The sequence below is a fragment of the Siphateles boraxobius genome, unplaced genomic scaffold, assembly GCF_051911475.1.
Source record: "Siphateles boraxobius isolate OS27281-9 unplaced genomic scaffold, OSU_SipBor_1 29, whole genome shotgun sequence".
Lineage (NCBI taxonomy): Eukaryota > Metazoa > Chordata > Actinopteri > Cypriniformes > Leuciscidae > Siphateles > Siphateles boraxobius.
This window is the reverse complement of record NW_027508908.1, coordinates 6,453,533-6,477,444: the sequence shown is the minus strand read 5'-3', so window position 1 is coordinate 6,477,444 and position 23,912 is coordinate 6,453,533. Positions and strand designations below refer to the sequence as shown.

General features: G+C 36.4%; 1 protein-coding gene across 3 annotated transcripts in view; it reads left to right on the top strand.

Annotated features, from left to right (window-relative positions):
- Window positions 1-23,912, top strand: part of pkn1a (protein kinase N1a) — a 50,179-nt gene that overhangs the window by 4,968 nt on the left and 21,299 nt on the right. The window contains exon 1 of one of the 3 annotated variants that reach the window (XM_077246332.1): window positions 16,540-16,821. The exons of 1 other annotated variant lie outside the window; for it this stretch is intronic. In XM_077246332.1, the coding sequence (XP_077102447.1) occupies window positions 16,729-16,821 (93 nt within the window). In that variant the 5' untranslated portion in view covers window positions 16,540-16,728. Of the gene's footprint in view, window positions 1-16,539; window positions 16,822-22,414; window positions 22,519-23,912 lie in introns of those variants that run through there. One more of the 3 variants, XM_077246333.1, reaches the window with a different exon arrangement.

The window sequence follows — 23,912 nt, the reverse complement described above, 5'->3', positions numbered from 1 at the left end:
AAACAAAATTCATATTCTGCACTCCGTTTAAGTCATCATAGGGCTGTTCACCAGTGTTCATGTTCCCATGTAGCTTGAGATTTCTTATTTTACCAGTATTGGTTGCTATTGGATATTTAATTGTGCATGTTTGCTTCCTCTATTTTTACATTTATATTACCCTTGCTGTCAATTGATTAAAGTTAATTGGGTTGTCATTGTTTGCTAATTGCTGCGTTCTCATGAGTGAAAGGTTGTTGGAGGAGAGTGAGTATTGTCTAGCCCTCATTGCACAAGAATTTAATCTACAATTTATTAATTTATTGCCTATCGGCCATACCATGAAAATAATATATCGGCGTATCTGTATTAACTAGAATTTTTATATGCGTGCATGATCTCCAGTGAAGAGCATACTGGTCTGGCGTATTCCTGTTTTTAAGCTAATCAACAGCTGGTTTAATAACTTAGATGGGTGGTTCAGAAACTTGATCGCTTCCCTCCCCATTTTTTTCCCCCCAAGTGTAAAACAGCTGCATTTTCTCATGACCTCATAAAGGCAAACTCTGGCCATGTGTTCCTAAAGCCTTTTTTTTTCAAATTCCAGCTCCTCCACATTGTGACGTCATCAGTTCTGTGTCCATGATGAGCTCTACTCATTATCCAACGTTCTGAAGCATTAGTGCAGTTTGCATAACTGTTCCATTACTAAAACCACATTTTCATTATTTCAATGCCTTGGGCTAGTCCTCCTCCATACATTGATCTTGATGCGAGGCACTCAATCACTTTGTAAATGCCCTCTTTCTCTCTCATTCTCTTGATCTAATTGTTCATTGTGGTTTAACTGCTTGATTTGTTATTCAGGAAGAACAAAACGTCACTAATGTACACGATCAAACTTTGTTCTCTCTCTGTGTTAAATTAATGTTCTATTGTTATGCTAATCTCCGATTTTTATAAAGCACTTAAAAACCACTGTTTCCTGGTTCAATGCAGGAATTTCAATTTGGTCCACCCCGTGAAATCATTTATTTGGAAGCCATCCTGTTAATACATCCCAGAGTGATGAATATTTAATGCTGTGAAAGCCAGCATACTCTGCAGAGAAACACATCCTCCCCTCCCATCCACACTGTCCTGTTGCTCTTTGTCTGAGAGCATACAACAGTTAGGGTGTTGTAAACTGATCCGCAGGGTGTAGTAGCGTCTGTAATCTCTCTCTCTCTCTTTGCTTCTATCTCTTCTCTCTTCCCCCTTCCTCTTTGTGAAACACCAGCTGCTCTGCTGCTCCCCCTCCTTAACTCAAATTCCCCTCTCTCTGTTTGTCTCTCCCTTTATCTGACCGGTCAGCTCTCCGTCACTCCCACAGCTCTCTTGGATTTCCAGGCTCAATTTAGGATTCGGGGTTTCAGGCACTCTCTTTGGAGATCGGATTGCTCTGAGAGAATACACTGAATTTTAGCTTGAATTTGGGGGTTTTCCCGTTGGTAATGTCCCTGATAAGTTTATCATTGTAGCTTTCTGAATCATTCTTTTTAAAGCGGAGAAGACGTTTGTATACGGTCAGGAAAAAAGAGCAAATAAACTATGGTTTATTGATGGATTAGATTTAGCTTTAGGATATATTGTATTTTTATTCTATCTAAATTACACTTTTACTCAATTTTTTGCCTTTGAGGTCATACTCCTAATAGATGAGAATATTATCTTGAATATTTACACACAGACTTATAAAATTGTGCAATTTTTATAGCACAGAAACTGGTAATGGAGAAGCAATGTTTTTGAAAATACTTGTTAGTAATGATATATGAAAGAAAAAAGCTTGTTTTTTCTTCTTGTCTGTCACATTAGAAAGGAGGATGTGCACACTCTTTCCTGTGTTTGTGTACACGACCGTCTGTGAGTGTGTGTGTGTGTGTGTGTGTGTGTGTGTGTGTGTTAGCTGTGTATTTAAGAAAGAGAGAACTTCTCCAGGTCAATGTGTCTCAGCCCAGTCCCCTGACTCTGGGTGGGTCTAGTATTTTACAGGGTACTTAGTCTATATAATACTGTATCTGTGTGAGATACACTAGCGGCTACTATTCTTTCAACAATCCCATTATTCATACAATCTTAGATAACCTTTAAAATGGAGGAATAAACTACAGCCAGAATGATCAACTCCAGGAAGAGATGGACTGATTTCCTCATTCACACACACAGATAATAAAAGGAATACATTGCTGTAGAGTAACAGTGACATAGCCTACAATCCTTTGTTTAGCTGATCGTGTTTTTTAAAATTTTATTCACTAATAGGATCAGTTGGTTTGCACAAGGAAGCCTTGTGTTTTATGCAAATACATTATAAACATTCAGTGGATTTGAAACATGACGGATATATTCTGCTTCCCGGTTATTTTTAGACATTTATCAAACACGCACATCTACTGTTATATAGATTTGATCAGCTTGTGTTGTAATGCAAATGGGAGACATTGGGAGTGGTCACAGACAGGTGTTTGCAACCAGGTTTCCGGGACAACTGCTGCCATAGCAACTATGATTAGTGATGTCACAGGATACTGTCTCACAGGAGGGTGGTAGAACAGGCACAAAGCGCTTTAATTAGCTCGGCCCTTTATTTTGGGGAATCTAGGTGTCGTACTAATTCATTAACAAGAGAGATCTTTGACTTAAACTTTATGAGTTAAGATGGATTGAAATAAACTTTTAAAGTAGTTCAAATATATTAGTCATAGAAGCGTCAGTCTTTTTTTTTTGTAATCCACCTTTGAAGTAGTTATACACGTATGTTCTACTTGTAAAATTATGCTATACATGAGGTTTTTTCAATAATTCCAAGAGCAGTTGTACATCTACATGCCTTCAAAACATTAGCAAGCACATTATTAATATTATTATCATCATCTAGGATTGCCTTTATTTTTAAAAAAAAATCATGTAGGGGAGAGCCGGGACAATTAAAACACTTTTCAGATAAACGTCGTTTTCTAAGATAAGGTTAGAGATAGATTTTTTTCTTTTTGTGATCAGCAACTCACATATGTGTTCTGTTTTATTCGGTACAAATATAGAATGATTTAAGTAAAAATTGACTTTGAACGGTAGTGCTTTGTTTCAATCGTCCCGCATGAGCATGGGACGGATGAAACGTAGATGTTTAATTGGCAACTACTCATCTAATGCTTGTTTTTATGAACAATAGCTGAAAAGTTTCTTATGTACATACGTTACAAACATATTTTGTAATTTATTTTAATTTAAAGATTCATATTAACCATAACCATTTTTCACCCAGTAAACAATAGGCATTAAGCCTATGCGCAATTTTCGTAGTCTCATAGGCTATTTTGACGAAGACAGATAAATCCGTTTACAAATCATTTTCTTACATTTCTTCCTTGAGTCATATTGAGTGTTTGCTAGTTGAATAGCCTGTTATTATGAACATAAGAACATTATGAACACTTGTTTCAACCGTCCCGACAGCGCCTCCTGCCAGTTAAACCTGTTTTGCACTTAAACTAAAAAACTCTGATAATGATTTCCCCTCCACTTTCAATTCTTTTACTTCAATGAAAGTTTAGATTTTTGGCAATTTTTTTAATGAAAGATCAAAAGGATAAACGATGCAGATTTATTTTTTACAGACAGTTTTGATCATATTTACCAGGGGTGCCATTAATTCTGACCATGACTATATATATATACGTGTGTGTGTGTGTGTATATATATATATATATATATATATATATATATATATATATATATATATATATATGTATATATGTATATATATATATATATATATGTCTGTGTGTGTATGTATATATATATGTATATATATATATATATATATATATATATATATATATATATATATTATTTTTTTTATATTATTATTATAAGACCCTCCTCCTCAGCTTCGACCGTGCACAGCATTTTCAAGCACTTCAAAGAACTTTGAAACTGCATTGATTTGGACTTCAAAACGCTGGTTGTCATTGAAGTCCATTATTCGAAGAAAAATCCAGAAATGTTTTCCTCAAACTTATTTTCTCTTCCACTGAGGAAAGAAAGACATGGATATCTTGGATGGCATTGGGGTGAGTAAATTATTAGGGAATTTTGAGGTGAACTAATCCTTTAAGTACAAAAGCAGTGTGGAGTATTGACTATTGCACAGTTGTGGCATATAACAGAAGAGATGTGAATGTTGCATTGTTTTGCATATTGGCACAAGTAGTGAACAGTCAAGTATTGCACAGATCTTTCACAGCAGATCATACAGGTTATTGCACAATAGGCAGTAAAGTACTGCATACGTTATTGCACACAATGGGAGAGTAGTAAGTAACTGAATGAAGACCGATACCGAGTGTGTGCTATAGCCACTGTGGGGCTGATGTCAATGATGTCGTTTTGAGATCATGTTTATACTTAGTTGCTTATAATGAAAGGATTCGTGAGTGTGTAGAACTCAAGCTGAACAAAAACTCAGCTGTTTTGAGCAGTGTTGAGGGGATTGTTACTAACTTAAACACATCTAATTGGCCTTTGCACTTGGGAGTGGCACAATATGTATGACTTTGGTGTTAAAATATTCAAAAAGCACGAGAACAATGTTATATATTTTGTTGACTTGTGTACACATTATCCCAAATGTTTCCAAGAATGTTTAAATCCAGAGAAATCAGCAATTTTAACCAGGACATGGACCACGTCCGTGCGTCGCCTTTCAATGACATCATACCCTCGTTGCCTTCAATATCTATTTTGTTTTGTAGAAACCAAGGGTACACCAAAGACAAGTTAATATATTATGTGTTTTATTAGACAGGTGAGCAACTGTTTGGATGCATTCATCGACAGAAAACTAATCATTGTTATACAGCTCAACAAAGTGAGTCTTAGGACCCTATCATCCACCCGGCAAAATGCAGCGGCAAGTGCTTGTTTTTTGTGTTTTTTGCTAGTTTCAGCACAATGCAGTTATCATTTTCACTTCCTGCTTGTATAAAATGGCAAATGCATTTGCACCTATTTGTGTGGCCATGGGCATGCTGGTCTGAAAACGAGATGTGTTCAGGCGCATTGTTGGCGCGTTGCTTTTTTGAGGAACTGAAATAGACTGCGCCATTGTCCAACTGAAACTTCCAAAACGCACGTTACACACACAGGGATGTGCAGCAGCACACAAACTAGCCAAATATTACAAATAAAAGGATAACAAGGTAAAAGATTAATATTGTGTGCATAAAGATATGGTGGAATCCTCGAATTTAAATCTCGTTTTCTTGATTTACCGCGAGTACCATGTTTTACCATGCCTCTAATATGGTTAAACAGTGCTGTGTTACCCCACATACGCATGACCGTATGAAGCGGAAGCGGCCTCTGCTGCATAATAATAGCTCCACTGCATCACCAAGCTACGCCTTTGTTTTGAATAGGTGACCTCTAGTGGCAGGTATCGTCACATTAAATTATCGATTAGGGCCTAAATATTTGGTGGGACAAAGATTCATTTTGGTGGCCGCCAAAATATTGGCAATGCAGGAAAAACCCTGGAATAGGACCATGTTTAATCCATCCCCCTCTCAAAAATTGTATCACCCTGTGATAGATTTACTCATTCTCTAAAGAAGAAACTGCCTCTGTTTCATCACCATCATCATTATCATCAAGTCAGCCCACGTTTTGGCTTACGATAGGAGCCAAGCCTAGAGGAGCGGTGTGAAAAACACCACTCAGAACAGATGATAAGAAACACCTGGGTTTTCACCACTCCACTGTAAACATGGGCTGTGTCTAAAATCACCCCCAGGGCTCAATGCTAAGGTTTATTTCCACTGGCCCAGTTAGGCCAGTGGTTAATTTTTACTTTCCCCACCAAAAAAATAAATAAATGAATAAAGTAAAATAAGCCTAGTTATTTTCTTTGTTATTTTTGACCCATAACCATAAGGTTGTGTGAGTGTGACACCAAAAACTACTTGCCAAACTTATATAAATTTCAAATATTCTTGAAGATAAGTAAACTGTCAGTAATAAAAAATAAGAACAAATAATCAAATTGCCAGCAGTAGCACAAATACAATAGAACTAACATACTCTGCTTTTGATGTTTTTCAGCTAAATCCAACTCCAACAGTAATTTTCAGGTTGAGAACATTAATAATCAACTGTAAAATAGCACTGCATAGTCTTCACTGTATGAATTAAATATGGATTAATCCTTATTAAAGTTACAAAAGTTCAGTCAAGAGCAGTGAGTGAATTATTTTTTCTTTGTCCTTTGTTGTTGATTTGTTGAATCTGCGAAAACAATTTAGATAGAACAGCTATTGTTACCAAGGAAATACAAAATGTTTATTGCAAATTTAAGCAGTTAAAAAAAATTCTAGACCAAGTGATCACGTACTGCTTTTTATTAAATGAACACATGTAAATGTAACTGAAGTAGAGCAAAACAAGTACAGAGAGTGCATTCTGCGATGATATTCCCGGTGTGTTCATTTGGAAAGTAACTGGTTTGCAGACAAGCGGATTTCAGCTCCCAGCCATCAATACAATGAATGGACTGATGTAGGGTTCGCAGGTTCGGCTCGTCAATAGATCAGAAGTGGTCGCGAAGTGCGTTATCTGAGAAAGCTTCTGTGACAGCTCTTTAAAATACAATTTCGGGAGCGCGTCCTGGGCAGAGTATTTACGGCAAGGCAAATTGTATCGGGGATGGATTGTCTTTCTTTCCACTTTTTACTATTTCTCGCATATGGCACACTGCAAGAGAATAAATAGACCAGCTTTATTTGTTTAGGGACGACAGGCCTACCAGATTTTTCGTCAGATGAAGCGGAGTTACATGCATTGGTCATACTGCTCAGGATGCTGCTTGAGGTGATGAAAGAGATTAGTGGGGCTAACACCATTTGTAGCTATTATCTTCTTGCACACCTTGCAAATGATGGTATCATTTGTGTCTCTTCCCGTGTTTCTTTCCACACCCTTGTTGTTTGTCATCTCCATTTTGTTAATGTGTAAAAAAAAAAAATCACATCACCTCTCCCCCAACTCACGTCTTTTGCGGCGTAATACGTGACAAGACGAAAAGGGGACGTAATATTGGACGTTCGACGCGTTCTTTGGGAGAGTATGCTTGAATTTGAAATATTCAATATAGTCTGCAAACCAGTTACTTTCCAAATGAACACACCGGGAATATCATCGCAAATCAAATCAAATTTTACATCGTCGTCAAAATTATTGCGATATTATCGGTAATATTCGATATATCGCCCAGCCCTACTTCCAATGCATCAAAATGCATATAGGTTTTTAATGACATGAGGATGAGTAAATTACAGAATTTTCATTTTTAGGTGAACTATCCCTTTATGACACTGTTTCCTACAAAATTTTGTTTATTTTTGAGAACATGTTAAAAGATAATCTATAACCTAACCTCTACATATACTATTTTTCGTTTAGTACATATACTACATATACCATTTTCTTTCTATTTATTTCTAATTTAAATATATATATTTTCAAAATGACTATTATTATTCTAATTATTGGTGGTGCAGAAAAAAATTCCCTCTGAATTGTGTACAGTGGGACTGGGCCACCTCTCACACACTGGACTGATCTTCCACTTTTGACCTTTCCCCACTCCTTGCAGTTCGAGGAGGCCAGAGTCCGTCTATGGAGAGTCTTGGCACTTCCTATTAGCCCTGTTGTATATCATCTTGGTTGCAGTTCCATAAGAATTCCACTGGAGGTGATCACGGGCGAGTGCAGAATGAATGGGAGTCTATGGAGCTAGACGGCTAAATGTATCCCTTTCTCCTGCTTGTCGTTGAATCAACGTAGATTTTATTGTTGATTCCGCAAGTTCAATATAGATTATAGACCAAAAGTCGAACGAGTACTTATGTCCTTTCGATTTCTTACAGGTTAGGTCGTTGTTGGCTGGAACACGCTAGCATTCTGCTATTATGTGATGTCATCACATTTTTGAACGGATTTTTAAAACAGATAAGTGAACTTAAAAATGCAATTTTCAGCTGAGTGTATTATCTTAGCCCACCCTTTTGAATGCAACTTTCAAATTACTTGACAAAAAATTACATCCTGAGAAAAGTGGATTTCCTGGGGTGAAGCCCCATAGACTTCCATTCATTCTGCACTCGCCTGCGAGCGCCCCCGCATGGACAGAGACGTGTTACTGCAGCCAGTCCAGAAACCGGAAGTAACCAGACAGTGCCAATTCTCCCCTTATTAGACATTCTCTGAGGAGACCCAATGTAGTCAGGACACCCTTGATCTCACACCCACTTCCTACACACTTCCTTTATATTATTTTTGTAAAATAAAAGCCTCTGAAATGGCAGTTAACTTTGGGCTCATATATCGACTGCAAGATAATCAGTTTCGGAAGCTATTATCTAGTTTTTAAAGTGATAGCTCAAATACAGTTGTAAGAGTATTAAAGAGTGTTATCCAGTACGGCACAATGATATCTCAGTCTGAGTTTGAGTGAGTACAATAGAGATTTCAGAAGACCTTTTCCTCATGAAGCCACAATGAAACTATTCATTTGAACTCAGTGTGTACTCTCTCTCTCTCTCTCTCTCTCTCTCTCACACACACACACACACACACACACACACACACACACACACACACACACACACACACACACACACACACACACACACACACACACAAACACTATTCATCTCAACCCATAATGAACACACTGAAAACCCTGCATGGCAAAATTCACAATGACCTCCCAAGGAACTCTTTGCCTCCACATGTGCGCACACACATACACAAAATGTGTATACATTTATATTTTTAACATAAAAAAGCCATTAGTTTGGGAAATAATCAATCAGACTGATCTTGGCCTAAAATCTGCATAGATTTGGATATATCTAGATATAGGCCTGTGTGGTGGGCGTTAGTCTCTATTCATCAATCTGACACTAAACACTAACGTTCACCACACGAGAATGTCAAGAATGCTCCAGATGTGTCGGTGTGTGTTTATGCATATATGTAGTAAAGATGTCGTGACGCTTTTCACTGGAAATATCTCTTCTGTTTACTGTTTATTTATTTATTTATTTATTTATATATATATGTATATATATATATATATTTTTTTACATATCTTCCTTTTATTTCCATCCCATTTTTTACTGTCACTGAGGTCAACCAGCTTACCTAGTTTTTATTTCTACTTTTTCATAGTCGCTGTGTCCGAAATCGCATACTGTTATGTAGGTACTATATTTGTTATGAAACGTGCTTCGTGACCATTAAAGTACATTCAATATCGTATGAATGAAATTCAGACATACTACATCCGCCATGTTGCCACTGTCATGTGACCTATGGCATCAGTTATGTTGCTTCACTTGCTTTCAAAATTTTTCATTTTTGTTGTAAAAAAGTTATTAATCTAGTTAATTTATTTATATATATATATATATATATATATATATATATATATATATATATATATATATAGGCGCTCTGGAGAAAACCGTGATGTCATCGTCCAGCTCAGTTCAGTTCTCATATAATGGTGTCGATGCAGGCAGATCAATAATATTGCTGAATATTAAATTAATTGTTAAATTAAATGTCCCCAACTAAGCAACCAAAAGCCAAAGGCGAAAAAAGGCGTTATTGTGACAATTATCGATAATTTTCGATTTATCGAAACCCGAAAATGTTTTGGGTGGGAAACTTGGACTGGATTGAGGCAGATCCGAATGCAAGCTTGCTGTTGATTGTATGAAGGGCCGTGGTTTATTGCAGAGAGAAGCAAGCATGTAGTTTTCACTAGAAAGACTGAGTTACGACATTTTGATTCAAAATTATGAGGTAAAAACAAATGAAAACATTATATTGTCAACAATTCCTCAGTGCATATTTAGAAAATAGATAGGGTGAATTTTCATTTCATGCTGACTTTAAGACCGATTAGTTGAGTACTTTTTAAGGCAACACACAGACTAGTGACATTTTTGAAAATAAGCATTTTTTTCCCCTTAATTTGATTGCATGGACACTTTTATCCCAGTTTGAATATTGTCTTTTGAAATTTAGTTTTCTTGTTTAGTGTCTCCTCCTTTCTGTCTTTCCTTTGTTCATTCTCACAGTAATTTGTCACAGTAACACTATGGCAAGCAATTTTAACTTTTATTCATTTCCAGGATATGAATTCTTGATATCAACAATTCAATTTTTGATATCAACAATTCAATTTTTGATATCAACAATTACATTTTTGATATCAACTATTACATTTTTGATATCAACAATTTAATTATTGATATCAACAATTTAATTCTTGATATCAACAATTAGATTCTTGATATCAACAATTGAATTCTTGATATCTGTAATTGTATTTTCACTAGTGAAATGTCACCATAGGCTGCCATTCAAAATTAATTGTTGATATCAACAATTGATTTCTTACTAGTAAAAATATAATTTTTCATATCAACAATTACATTGTTACTAGTAAGAATGTGAATTCCTGATATCAATAATTCAATTGTCACTAGTTGAAATGTCTATTCTTGATATCAACAATTTAATTGCTACTAGTAAAAACTTTCATTTTTGATATCTGAAAATGTATTTCTGATATCAATATTATTTCAGATATCTAAAATGGCTTTCTTACTGGTAACAATCACATTCATGATATCAGAAATTAACATGGTCACTAGTGAAAATGGAATTATTGATATCAAAAATGAACATTGTTACTAGTAGCAATTCAATTGTTGATATCAAGAATAGACATTTCAACTAGTGACAATTGAATTCTTGATATCAAAAATAAACGTTTTTACTAGTAAGAATTGTATTTCTGATATGTAAAATTGGAATTGCAACTAGTAAGAAATCAATTATTGATATCAACAATTGATTTTGAATGGCAGCCTATGGTGACATTTCACTAGTGAAAATACAACTACAGATATCAAGAATTATACTTTTTACTAGTTGAAATACAATTCTTGATATCTAGAATGAGCATTTTAATTAGTAAAAATGTAATTGTTGATATCAAGAATTAGCATTGTTACTAGTGGAAATGTAATTTCTGATATCAAAAATTGCCATTGTTACTAGTATAAATCTAATTCCTGACATCAATAACTATAATTTTAACTAGTTAAAATTGAATTGTTGATATCAAGAATTCATATCCTGGAAATTAATAAAAGTTGAAACGGCTTGCCATAGTAACACCCCTCTCCGTTTCTGTCTCTCTTGCATACGGATTCTTTATTGATCTTCCTCTTCATAGTTCATAGTCATCTTTAATTTGTAAACGTTTTTTTAAATGGTCAGCTACAGATGAAACGAGGGTAAATGAATCCAGAGCTGAGTGAGAGTGAGAGAGAGAAGGACAGTCATTTGGCCTCAGGGCTTTTACTGAGCTCAGAATTGCTGGCATTCTCACAGGCCACAGCAGCTGAATAGAGCTCCCTCTGTGTGTGTGTGTGTGTGTGTGTGTGTGTGTGTGTGTGTGTGTGTGTGTGTGTGTGTGTGTGTGTGTGTGTGTGTGTGTGTGTGTGTGTGTGTGTGTTCGAGTAAGCGTGACCTGAGAATGAGCACTGCTCTGTTACATTTTGGATTGAACAGCACAAGAGCTCATTTTAGTCTTGCGTAGCCAGACCTTCAGACTGACAGGCAGAAGGTCTGGACTCCCATCGTAGCTTTCATTTGCCATGGTTAGGGGCGTGAAAATGTCCCTATGATAACAGAACAGCGTGCATCTAATAAATTATTCATTCACGGACATTGTGCAAGTTTACCGCAACAATAGTGCCGTGAACTTCACATACTTTTGAAAATCCAGCATTTAGTTGATCCTGATTAGGGCTCATTGTCACAATTGAAAACATGACTACTACTACGGCTTTGTTTCCAGGCGGACCATTAATGAACGCAATACACAAATCCAGGAAATCATGCAGATTTCAACCAATCAGATGACCACTTCAAAACTCCCGAAGTGTTTCCTATTTTGTGCGCCTTGTGCATCAGATGTTTAGTCAACGGTCTGTGTGCGTGACGTCTGAGGCTGAGACTAGGGTTGTCTTGGCAAATTTCTACAAGTGCTGTTCAGAGGTGCACATATGTCTGTCCTGTGTCCTCCATTATCATAAATGTTTATTCATGTCACGCATTCAGTCTTATGAGAAACTGTGATCATCATCTGACACTCAAAAAGTAACTTTAATGCAGGGATAGCTGCTTTGATTATAATGTACCAAACATAAAAATAAAATATAAAACAAATATTTGAGTGTAAAATCTGTTCATCAAAATTAATAATTAGAATATTAAGGGAAATAATTAACTCTTATGATTTGTCATAACTGTTTATACTTAAAAGTTATTTATTTTGTACTTTAAAAAAAAAAAAAATATATATATATATATATATATACACACAATGAATTCAGTTTTGTATTCTAACCACCATTAACACCATATAATATCAAGAATTTTGTTACTTTCGATTATAAGCAAGGTGTAATCTTTAAAATTCTGTCTTTTTGATCACGAAATTCATAAATGCCGTTTTGGCGCTCTTTGATGTGGCGTGACAGATCGCTGTACTAGCTCCTCATTTCAAGCAGCAGCGCGAGTATACGCGATCATCTCTTCCTCAGTTACAGAATAAACATGAATGGACACCTGAATGTATGTTGAAAGATACAGTATACTTACTTAAAGGCATCAACTCGTGTATATATATAACGCATTATATTATATTAAGTCATCCAGTGTCCACAGCTTGTTGGTTCCTAGAGAAATGAACTCTTGCACTCTCAAATAAATGCACTATATTAGCTTATATATATATTAGGCTATATTTTACTTAACCTGTTAATGATATCTTGATTATTTAATGTATGTTTAAAATATTAATGCTAATTGTTAATATTTAAAGTTAATGCAAAAACTGCCTTATATTCAGTTTACATGTTTTCATACAATGTGTTGGGTGTTGATTATTATATCTGAAAAATAAATAGCATCTGAATTTAGGCTAAAAGTCTAGGCTCTGTTGTTAACCTTTAATGTTATAGTAATGTGCGGGCTCCCTATATAGTTTACAGCATTAGCAAATCTTTTTTTTTTAATCCTTGCGAAACGTTTAATTGTAATTGAATTAATTTAAAGACAAAGACACCATTTTTTTCATTAAACCACTGTTTAAAAAAAAACAAAAAAGCAATTTTAGCTTTCTAAACCCCACCCCAACGAACCCAACCAAGACGTCAAAACCGTGGGAAGAACCGAACCGACAGTTTTGTGTATCGTTACATAAATAAATACATTAAAAAAATATATATATAAGAAAGAAAAAGTTCATGGGTTCAATTCCTGTGGAAATCACTGATGAATATGTACAATATTCCATGCACATCCAAAGCCTAATGCAAATGTAATATAAATGGATATGGTAAGTGCAAGTATTTGCACAACAGTTTGCAAACAGGATAAACATGTTTCTTTTAATGATCTAGTCTGTTTAGTTTCGGGAGCTTGTTCTAGGATTTTTATCGTGTGTGACTCAGAGATGGTGTGTGACACCCTAAACAACCTCCCCAGAATACAGAGCTATTTTTTGTTGGCATCATGCCGTTAAATCTTCATTAAACACAGGGCTTTTAGACACGCTTTGAAGACGTGGTTACTACAACATTTAAAAGGGTTGACATCTGGAATCAGATCTGAAGAGAAGCGGAGTGGAATCTGATTGTTTACAGTGAACTCTCCCGTTAGAAAAAAAAATCTTGACATTTTAGAAATATCTAGTCCGCAATGCCCCCCCCCCCCCTCCTACCGCTATTAGCTTTATACTTATAGACCATTATATCTCTCAATATTGATCTCCCCTTAAAATATTTCTTCTGACTTCTAATGTCTCATTATGTTTCTGCATTCTGTCTTAAACAAAGTCTGTTATTATTACAGCAACAATCTTCCAAAGAAACATCAGTGAGGGTCCCTCCCGCAAGCTGATATCAAACAGACACTTTGACTCTTATTTCATTTACCAGCTCTGTTCACACCCCCTGGTGTTCAATAATGGTAGAGCAACCTGTATTCTACACCTGGGACTTATGTTCCTAACAAATAACTACTGTTCTTTGATACACCAGAGATAGTGTGAGTCTTCCTGCTGTCCTCCTTGTAGAACTGTCGTACACCAAATGTGGGGATGTGGGTAATAATAAACTGAAAATATTCATACTGCATGTTATGATTCCAGCAGGTTTATTAGGCTCCTGTCAGCTTTTGCACAGATCCAATATACTGTTACACATGTGACTTATTTCCCAACTGTTTATGTTCACATAAAACATAACCGACCGTGTTTGAGTGAACACTCACAAAGCCGGGCATTTTGACATTTCTGTGTTTTTAACCATTTAGGTGCTATAACTGAAGATCAAAGTTCACTTTGCATGTAGGCCTATGTGTTCAACTCTGTCCCGGAGCGCGGGCACAGAAAGTCATTTGGGAAACAGTATCTCTTTCGCGGCTTAAAGCTGTTTTAATAACTTTTTATTATCAAGCAAATCCTGCAGTGTATCAACAGTAGACAGTATTTTACGACAATCACTGTTCTAGCATATTTGGACGTTGAATTTGGGTGCGCCGCTGCGAAGGAAAAGAAATGCACTAAAATATCACAACCATAGTTTCTTGCTGTCATTGCTGTAGGGTTGCTGTTGTTGAATTGTGTTTCCGCTCTCGGTAAAGACGTTGCAAATTCATTGTCCTTTTCAGACACCTGGTTGAACTGCCAGACCAGTGAATGTAGTGAAGCTGGTCATTTCAAAAATATCTCACGAGTTGATCGCCTATTCTGAACAGCCTTTATAGAAACCCCACGCCCCCATGTCGCGCCCGTGATGGAAAGTTCGGATCGTTTTACTGACTCTATTGTTCAATCTCGTTCATCAAAATTAACTAATCTTCTTTCTAGTCATTTCAGGGGCTTTAAATGTTATACTTTTAACAGGCAAATTCCCCGAACACATCCACCTCCGCAATCTTGATCATATTCTGAATTAAGAAATCATTATAATGCAGTCAAAAGTAATTTACAGGGAACATTAATACTTGACCTTCTGAGTCTTTTGTTCATTTGTCGCTTGACAGAGGCAATGAACGGATCGTTCATGAACGACTCATCACGGCGCGGGAAAAAAACACACGTGTTGAAAGGCTGTGAGTCCTCTAACTTGGATTCTATACCCGAGCCCGAACTTGGCCGATATTTCCCGTCACTATCCTCGGGCCGGGCTCTTGATCTATAGATGTGAACTCCCAACGCAATAGAGTGCGGCGCGGGACTAGATTTGATGGCCGAGTGCGAGCGCGGTCGGTAATGCACTCACTCTGTGTGTGCAGGAGAGTAAAAAGATTCGCAGGACTCCCGCAAACTAGAAATATCTATGAATAAAACATATACTAATACATTTTTTTCATCTGTTGCAGAAAAGCAACAAGAACAACTAAAACAAAATAGAAACGATTTACAGGCCAGAGTTTCTATTTAAAACATGTTTGCAGCGTTGAGCGATTTAGCCAATCACAGACATATGTGTTGATTTCTTGAAGCAATGGCCAATCAGAAGCATTTAAGATAGACTCTCCTCATCGCTCAAAACGGACTTTTTGTTCAGTGCTGAATTCTGTAAGCTGCAAATCCTCTAATTATAACAAACAAAGTGTAGGCTATATATTATGAAAGATTCATTGTGCAGTCAGCTTCACTGATAATAACAGAGATGTGTGAGATTGCGATGAACTGATGTCAGCTTTTTAGGAGCAACAGCAACCTGTGCTTAAAAAAAAAATCGAGAATCGAATCTAACCGTGACCTTAGAATCGAAAATGTAATCGAATCGAGGATTTGGAGAATCGTGACACCCCTACAAACTATATAAAGTTATTATTGGCCGATACCACGCTTAGAATTACGATTTAACACACAAACTGTGTCCTTTTCTGGACTGTATAGCTTTAAAAGTGACCATCCATTTGTTCATTATGCCCTTTCTTGCACTTTTTTCACATCCTCATTTTTTGTTTATCTTTCGATTTTCCCTATTATCATAATTCTTCCGCTGTATTGCAACTCTTTATCACTAATTAGATTCAGTTTTTTGGGGGGGGGTAAAGTGCCATACGGTTATTAAAGGATTAGTTCAGATGAAAGTGTGGCAAAACCTTCATTATACTAAAACCTTGACATTTCTTTACTTCCTGTGGCCTCAATGACTGACATACTTAATCCGTTCTGTTTAGATGCTGGTCTGTGTATCATACCTTGTAAACATGTTTGTAAAGTAGACTACGCTACATGCGCACACACACAGAGAGTTTAGATGGACTTATGTAGAGGATAAGGAAGTTGAGGGGTGGGGCTTAGTCACACTTTCTTTCACAGACTTAATCTGTCGCTTTGCTTTTTTTTCTCCTCCTTCTGCGTCTCACCCCCACATCATTTCCGTTTTTCCGCCTTTCTTTAGTCTCTGTTGTTTCATGAAGTGAAGTTGGTTTGATTAAAGAGGGTCTCGGCCGGGGGGGGGCGAGGTGGACTGACTGCCGCTCTGGGAGATTTTATTGGCAGACTTTATCACAGCGCAGGGAGATAGAGGGTGTGACATGGCTTACGAGGAGGGAAGAAATACATCCCTCACAGAGCAGCACGACGTCGACGACATCACACACCCAGAGACTTCGGTTACACCACAAGTGGTAGGCTTGCTAAAGACGCCCCAAATCCTGATCGTATTTGTTGAAGCATACTCTATCATAAAGTCTCAGAGTGGATCTTTTTCAGCGAGTTCATATTCAGTGTACCATAGCTGCAGTGATGTGAAATGTGTTGTGCAAGAATGCAAAACCCGTTGTGCATAACCCATTTTGTTTTTCTTCAGTTTAAAGAAATGTTTTGAGACTTTAATCTAATAAATTCAGATTGTATTACATACATTTATTATTTGTGATTCAAAAATAAAAAATATAAATACATTTTATATGCCACTTTAATTTTAAATAAAAAATGTGTACAATTTATTATAACATATTAATGTTTATAATTATAATGTATTATAAATGAAATCATTTAAAGTTGAATGATTAAAGTAAAATTGATTTACATTTCTAGCTTTGACTATATTGAAACGAAATGCTGCAGTACTTCACATGTCAATTTGCACTTCCTTAAAATACACCATCTTTGGATTTGCGATTTTCTGTTGTTCTTGTCTATTTCTCTATTTGTTTCTCTTTTGTTCCCTATAGGAGTTAAACTTTTCCTGTGTGGGTTGATATTTGTTTTCTTTGTGGACCGCATCCTCCGTCCCTCCCCCAACATCTGATATCTTTGCGAGTTGCATCACGTCATTTCCTCTCATCCCGCTGTTCCTCTATGACTCTCCTTTGTGCTGTTCTGTCATTGTTTATACTTTTCCTCTGCCTGACACTCTTTATATCCTGTCTCACTCTCTCTCAGGTCTTGTTTAGTCCTTTGTGAGAATATTGATGCATGCGAGCTGACCCACTGAGTTGGCTTAAGATGTTGTCTCAGTTGAGATCTGATGACTTGCGATTGGTCGGAATGGTCGAAAGGATGCTGTGGTTGTAGGCTTAAACCATTTTTGCTGAAACTGTATCGTTGTAACCACATCAATTAGCGCTGGTGTCATCATGTCAAAGAAAGAGTCCCACAGAAGAGTTTTTTAGGGTTGTTTTTGCAGTGATCTGGTACTTCTGTCAGCCTCTGGGCGCCAGCACTTTTAAGGTTGGAAATGTGGTAGAAATGGATATTTCAATACACTATGTCAATATGTTTCTGAATATGTCCTATCTATATCCAGGACACATTTAGATGTCTCACTAAATCCTTTAAATATGTATGTACCAGATAAACCAAATATAATTTTCATGATAAATGGAAGATATTCAAAGTCTAACCTGTTGTCTGAATAAAAAAAACTAAAATCAATCATTTTAAATATTCTGCCTTATAGTTCTAATATGCGGCAGCATGTTTACTATTAGATTACTGTAGCTTTAAGACCTGCACGCAGCGCGTCTATTATACACTCATTTGACAAACAGATTTTCTCTAAATTTTCTCTGTTTGCTTTATGTAAACCTTGTGTGTATTTGACAGTATTAGCGCAATAAGACTCAAAAGCTTGGTCCAGTAACTAGGCGCTGTTTGACAGGCTTTTAGTGAATGTGCGGAAAAGTGCACGTTAGAACAGCGCATCAGCACGTGAATGACATGTTTAACCTGCAAGGCTTTAAAGCACATGCAAATAATTAACTTTTGTGAACTGCAGTGTCCTGTTCCTCTGCGTTAACATTTGATGTGAATATATACGTCGCGTTGTACAGTATGTTGAGACGGAGGCGCCAGAACCGTAACTGATGTGCACTGTAACACGGTACTACGATATTTCTTCAAAAGCAGATCGTGGAGACATTTTAATCGTCCACGATCAAATCATTGCGCTCTCTCTCTCTCTCTCTCTCTCTCTCTCTCTCTCTCTCTCTCTCTCTCTCTCTCTCTCTCTCTCTCTCTCTCTCTCTCTCTCTCTCTCTCTCTCTCTCTCTCTCTCTCTCTCTCTCTCTCTCTCTCCAACTTCGCTTCAACAAACTGTCCTATTATAATTAAAGGCAAAAAAAAACTTGAAGTGAAAACATGGGAAATTAGCATGCATAATTAGCATGCATAATTAATTATTCAATCGGCCAATAACTAAATTTAAAAAAATCAATACAGATATGATAATGATTTATTGTACATCTCTACCATCTAATGTTTTGTTGTAACTGGCATTTGGGGTTAAAATTATCACATTTGTACGGTGGCCGAGAGAGCTCAACTGAAGAAAATGCATGCAAATAGTAAAAAACAATTGCAAATAGAAAAAAAACACCTGCAAATTAAAAAAAACATCTTCATCAGTTTCACAACACACGTGTGCTCCGAATACTCACAACACAACCAAATACAGAAACGCACTGCAAATAACACAGACCACAACGGAAATGTTTCCGGGGGAACCAAATAAGTGACGAACCCGGCTGGGACGTGCTTATTGCATGTGAGCATCCCTATGCCCTACTCCCTTCGAAGGGCAGACGGCAGAGCTCTTCAAGTGGGACTTTGGAGTGAGCTGGGCACTAGTCTGCCATTATGTAGCCGTTTAGAACGCACTTGACGAAGGGAGCAACGAAAGACAAGTCATTTCCTCAATAATTTCACCTGGGATTTTCCCATGACAACGCAGCACGTTGTCCATCATCTGAATATCTGTTCTGACGAAAGAAATATAATACTGTTAAAATAACGGTTGCAAATAAATGTATATTTTTATTTTTACTTTACAATTTTTTTTTAAAATATGCGTTATGTATCTGTGTCAGTGTCTCAACTTTACCCTACATTACCTAACATTTCTTATGAAACATTCCTTTATGAAAATTTAAACATAACATGAAACAATTTGTACAGTGTAACTGATGTATAGATTAACATATTTCCTTCATGTTCTTCTTCTCTATCTTTTTTATTTATTTATTTTAGTTTTCAGCTCATTGCTCTGTTATCATTTGTATTCTGATGACATTGAACATATTGTTAATACATTTTGTATATTGTATACAAGTTGTATGTCATAAAAATGTAATCTCTGTATTTTTTGCGAAAAAAACAAAGTAGAGTAGAATTTTGAGTTGTACGCACGTCCCAGCCGGGTCCGTCACTTTTCCGTTGTGGTCTGTGTTATTTGCAGTGCGTTTCTATATTTGGTTGTGTTGTGAGTATTTGGAGCACAAGTGTGTTGTGAAACTGATGAAGATGTTTTCTTAATTTGCAGGTGATTTTTTTCCTATGTGCATGTGTTTTTTCCTATTTGCATGCGTTTTCTTAAGTTGCAGCACGTTGAGCTCTCTCGGCTACCGTACATTTGACATTTTAGATCTTTAAAATCGTTAGCCACATTCTTTCAACCACATAATATATAGTATAATAGTATTTGTATATGATATTTTACAATATATTATTTTGAACAAATAAATGCAGCCTAAGGGGCCGTTCACACAGAACACATTTTTCCATTCCAATGCCCTACTTTTCCATTGTTTTTCTATAAAAACACGTGCTAGGTTGTCGTGTATGACCATTGCCCTCGCGTCTTTTGCAGCGTCCGCACATGAGCGTCGGGTTTTTAAGACGCCATGTCAAGTTAAAATAATTTAAACTTTAAGATGCAGCGCCGCTCATCAATGTCTGTTCCAAAAAAGAGGACCAATCAGAAGACCCTGAAGGCGGGGCAAGCACTGCAAGCTTTTGTTTACAGTAGCAAGTTTGCAACTGTTTTAATGGTGGCGTCGGAGGATGGGTGTGAACCCAGACAGATCTCTGTCTTTTCGTTCTCTGAGCAGTGCCAGTTTTTATCAAGGTCAAATGCCATAGCCAGTGAGATTATTTTCTTTTTTTCCATGTCAAAAATAGTAGCTATCTATGCTTCTGTTTGGCTATTTCCGTTATTGCACCACGTCTCAAAAGCGCATCTTGTGATCCTTGCTTTCTGCGCTGCCCTTTTAAAAAAAGAAAAACATTAAAAAACTGCTTTCCCATCTGTGTGAGCGGCCCTTAGTGAGACTTCTTTCAAAAACATTACAAAAATCACACCTACCCCAAACCTTTGAATTATAGTGTAGATGTAAAGTCAGATTATTTTACATATATTACCATTTCGTTAGGATTACCGTTGTAAACTAAAGCCTCGCGTGAGCTGGTCCTGTAATAGTGTTATTTTGATGCCACTGAGTGAAATATTTCTCGCACTCTTTTTTTTTTTTGCTTATGTTACTGTAAATGACTCATCTGTTTTTTGTGCAAACTAAACTTTACTGCAACAGTTTAGTCACTGTGTTCTACTTTATCTGTGGTAGAATCTCTGCCGGTGTTGAAAGTGTGTTTTTGCAATTACACACATGAGCCCTAGGCTTTTAGTGTTCATTTGCTCTTTGATCAGATAGCAGTTTGATCACATTAACTGAGAAAGGGTCTCTTCTTCAGGGTTTCTGCTGTAAAAAAAAAAACAAAAAAATGTGGTCAGTTGGTTTGATTTGTGATTATGTGACCCGTTTTCGAGTTTCAGTTGCACAATAGCTGCATACTGCTATCTTGAGTTACATCAAAGCAGCTGGTTCAAGCTCCTCAAGTTTCAAACCAGCTATTTGGGTACATTTCTAGAGATAATAATTAATTGGTTGAGGTCATACAGTATCACACAAGGAAATGAGAATTAGAAAGCTGATGCCGTCGTCTTATAAACAATGAACTATACCCCAACCTCACCGGGGGAATACCGCTACTACAGTTTAGACCGTTTCTTTGGTCATCATTGGAATATTTTTTGGATATTTTACAAAACAAAGGCTACTTTTATCTTAATTAGTTTCAACTTAGTTTCAGAAAAAAGTTTTTGTGATATTGTAATATATAATGTGTAATTTTATTTCATACTTTAATTCAGCAAGGATGCATTGAAATGCTCAAATCTGACAGTAAAGACATTTATAATGTTACAAAAGATTTCTATTTAAAAAAAATGCTGTTAAGAAGTCTTGTTTTCCACAAAAATATGAAGCAGCACCGCTTTTTTAATATTGATAATGATAAGAAATGTTTTTTGAACATCAAATCAGTGTATCAGAATGATGGGATCAGAAGAATCATGTGACACTGAAGACTGGAGTGATGATTCTGAAAATTCAGCTTTACCATCCCAGGAATAAATTGCATTTTAAAATGTATTAAAATAGAAAACAGTATATTACAGTTTTTACTGTATTTTTGATCAAGGAAATACAACCTTGGTGAACACAAGACTTCTTTCAAAAGCAGTCAATTATACCGACCCCAAACTTTTGTATTTTTGTTCATTCCACCAACCTCCACTGGTTAGTTTATCTTGGTATATGGATATCTCCCCCTCTCGGACACATGTGCTCATGCTTTTCTCCATGTTCCTGAAATGTTGTTTATGAAGGTCCTTCCTGCCTCGGTTTCTTAGAAGTCTTTTGTCACATTGAATGAAACAACATTTTTATAAACTGATAAATGAACAATGGCTGCATGTTGAATGCTAAATTTGATTGAAACATGTGTAATAGCCTTATTCCTCACGCTGGTGTCATCTAGTAAAGCCAAGCCTCGCAGAAAACAGGAAGAGAGCGTGCAGAGGTTTAACCGGATATCCTGCACAGGGAGGGCGACCCTCGACCACAGCTTTCCCTTCCCTCATCTCTTTCTCTTTTCCCCCGTCTCCCTCTGTTTCTATGCTACTGGATATTGGTGTCATTATCGGAGAGAGGAGAATGTGTTGGTCTGGTGAATGGGATCACTGGGAATATCTGGTCATACAGGTGACAATCTATTTGACGGGATCGTTGGCCGTCATAATAATTTCTACAGACGAGGTTTTCCATAGGTTGTGTAAGGGAGAACATTGACATAGCAAATCTAGAGGGGTTTATTGCCACCTTTGTATTCAGTTTCACAAATTATGACTGGATTTAAGATAGTAAAATTGATTTTAATAATGCGTAGTTGTTGAAAGATGTGGGTTTTACTAGTGCGCAAACTTGTGTTACGTGTAAAAAAATTTTTTTTTAGGTTTTATGATACATATTTTGTGGTTCTAGTGTTTTCAATGTCCTTTTGAAGTTTTTTTTTTGTGGTTGTTGGTGTATTTTTACATAGGATTCCAATTGTGTCTGTTTTTAGTAGAAGATCCATTCTGTTCCTGCTGCATGTGATATATCTGCTTTTTATTATCCCCGAAAACAGTGTTGATTCTTTTTTTCATAATTTACAAAAGTAAACCTTTCCAGACAGTTTGCATTCAACTGTTGTAAACAATGGTTGCTTTTAAAAAGCTCTTTTATTTAAGAATTTCTTTTCCCCTCTAGATTTGATAAGTTGAAGCATAAATAATTAAAAAATATATATATTTTTAAACCAATAGAAGCTGATGTCCTGAAATGCAAATGTTTTTAAATAATTTGTTTCTGGCAGGCAGGGGTATCTTAGCAAGCAGTGAATAGTATCCCAACGTGGAAGTCATGACTAGCAGGATGGAAAACAATAGGGCAAGTGACCCAAAATGTCTGGAATCCACTGTTAATGTTAGATGTTTCCAAGATGTAGTTCAGAATGTGTTAATCTAATTTGAGCAACTTGAAGTGGAATGTTAGAGACATTGTTGTGCTGCTCACTTTTTTTGCTTGTTTCTGGACACTTGTATTTTGAGAACCCAACGCAGTTCACAAAATTCCTGCGAGATATTTAAGTATATTCTCAATTTTTTTCGTGTTATGTTATTGAGAATAAGGCTGGTGCACACAAAAGTTAGTCAAAAATCGCTCCAATATGATTGGCTGACTTCCACGCAGTTTACAGGAGTCAAGGACAAGGTGCACGTTTATATCAGTCCAGCGGGAATCAAAGTTGTGTTTAAAGGGACCAAGATAGAAGTAGGCTAATTGGTGGAATGGGAACGTTTGCAATTTATTACGCATCTAAACAAAATGTGAACTATATAATCGCTCAGTCTATTCTGCTAAATGTGACTATAAGGTATGATATTATAAAGATTGATTTGATTTTGTTTTGTTTTACAACTTGGAAACATTGTTTTTATCTTTTATTCAGATCTTGTAGATTTCAGAATAACGGCATTATAGCTGCACGATTCTGAATACATTGCGAATCACAATGTTTTTTTTGTTTCAAATAGAGATCATGATTCTCCCACGAT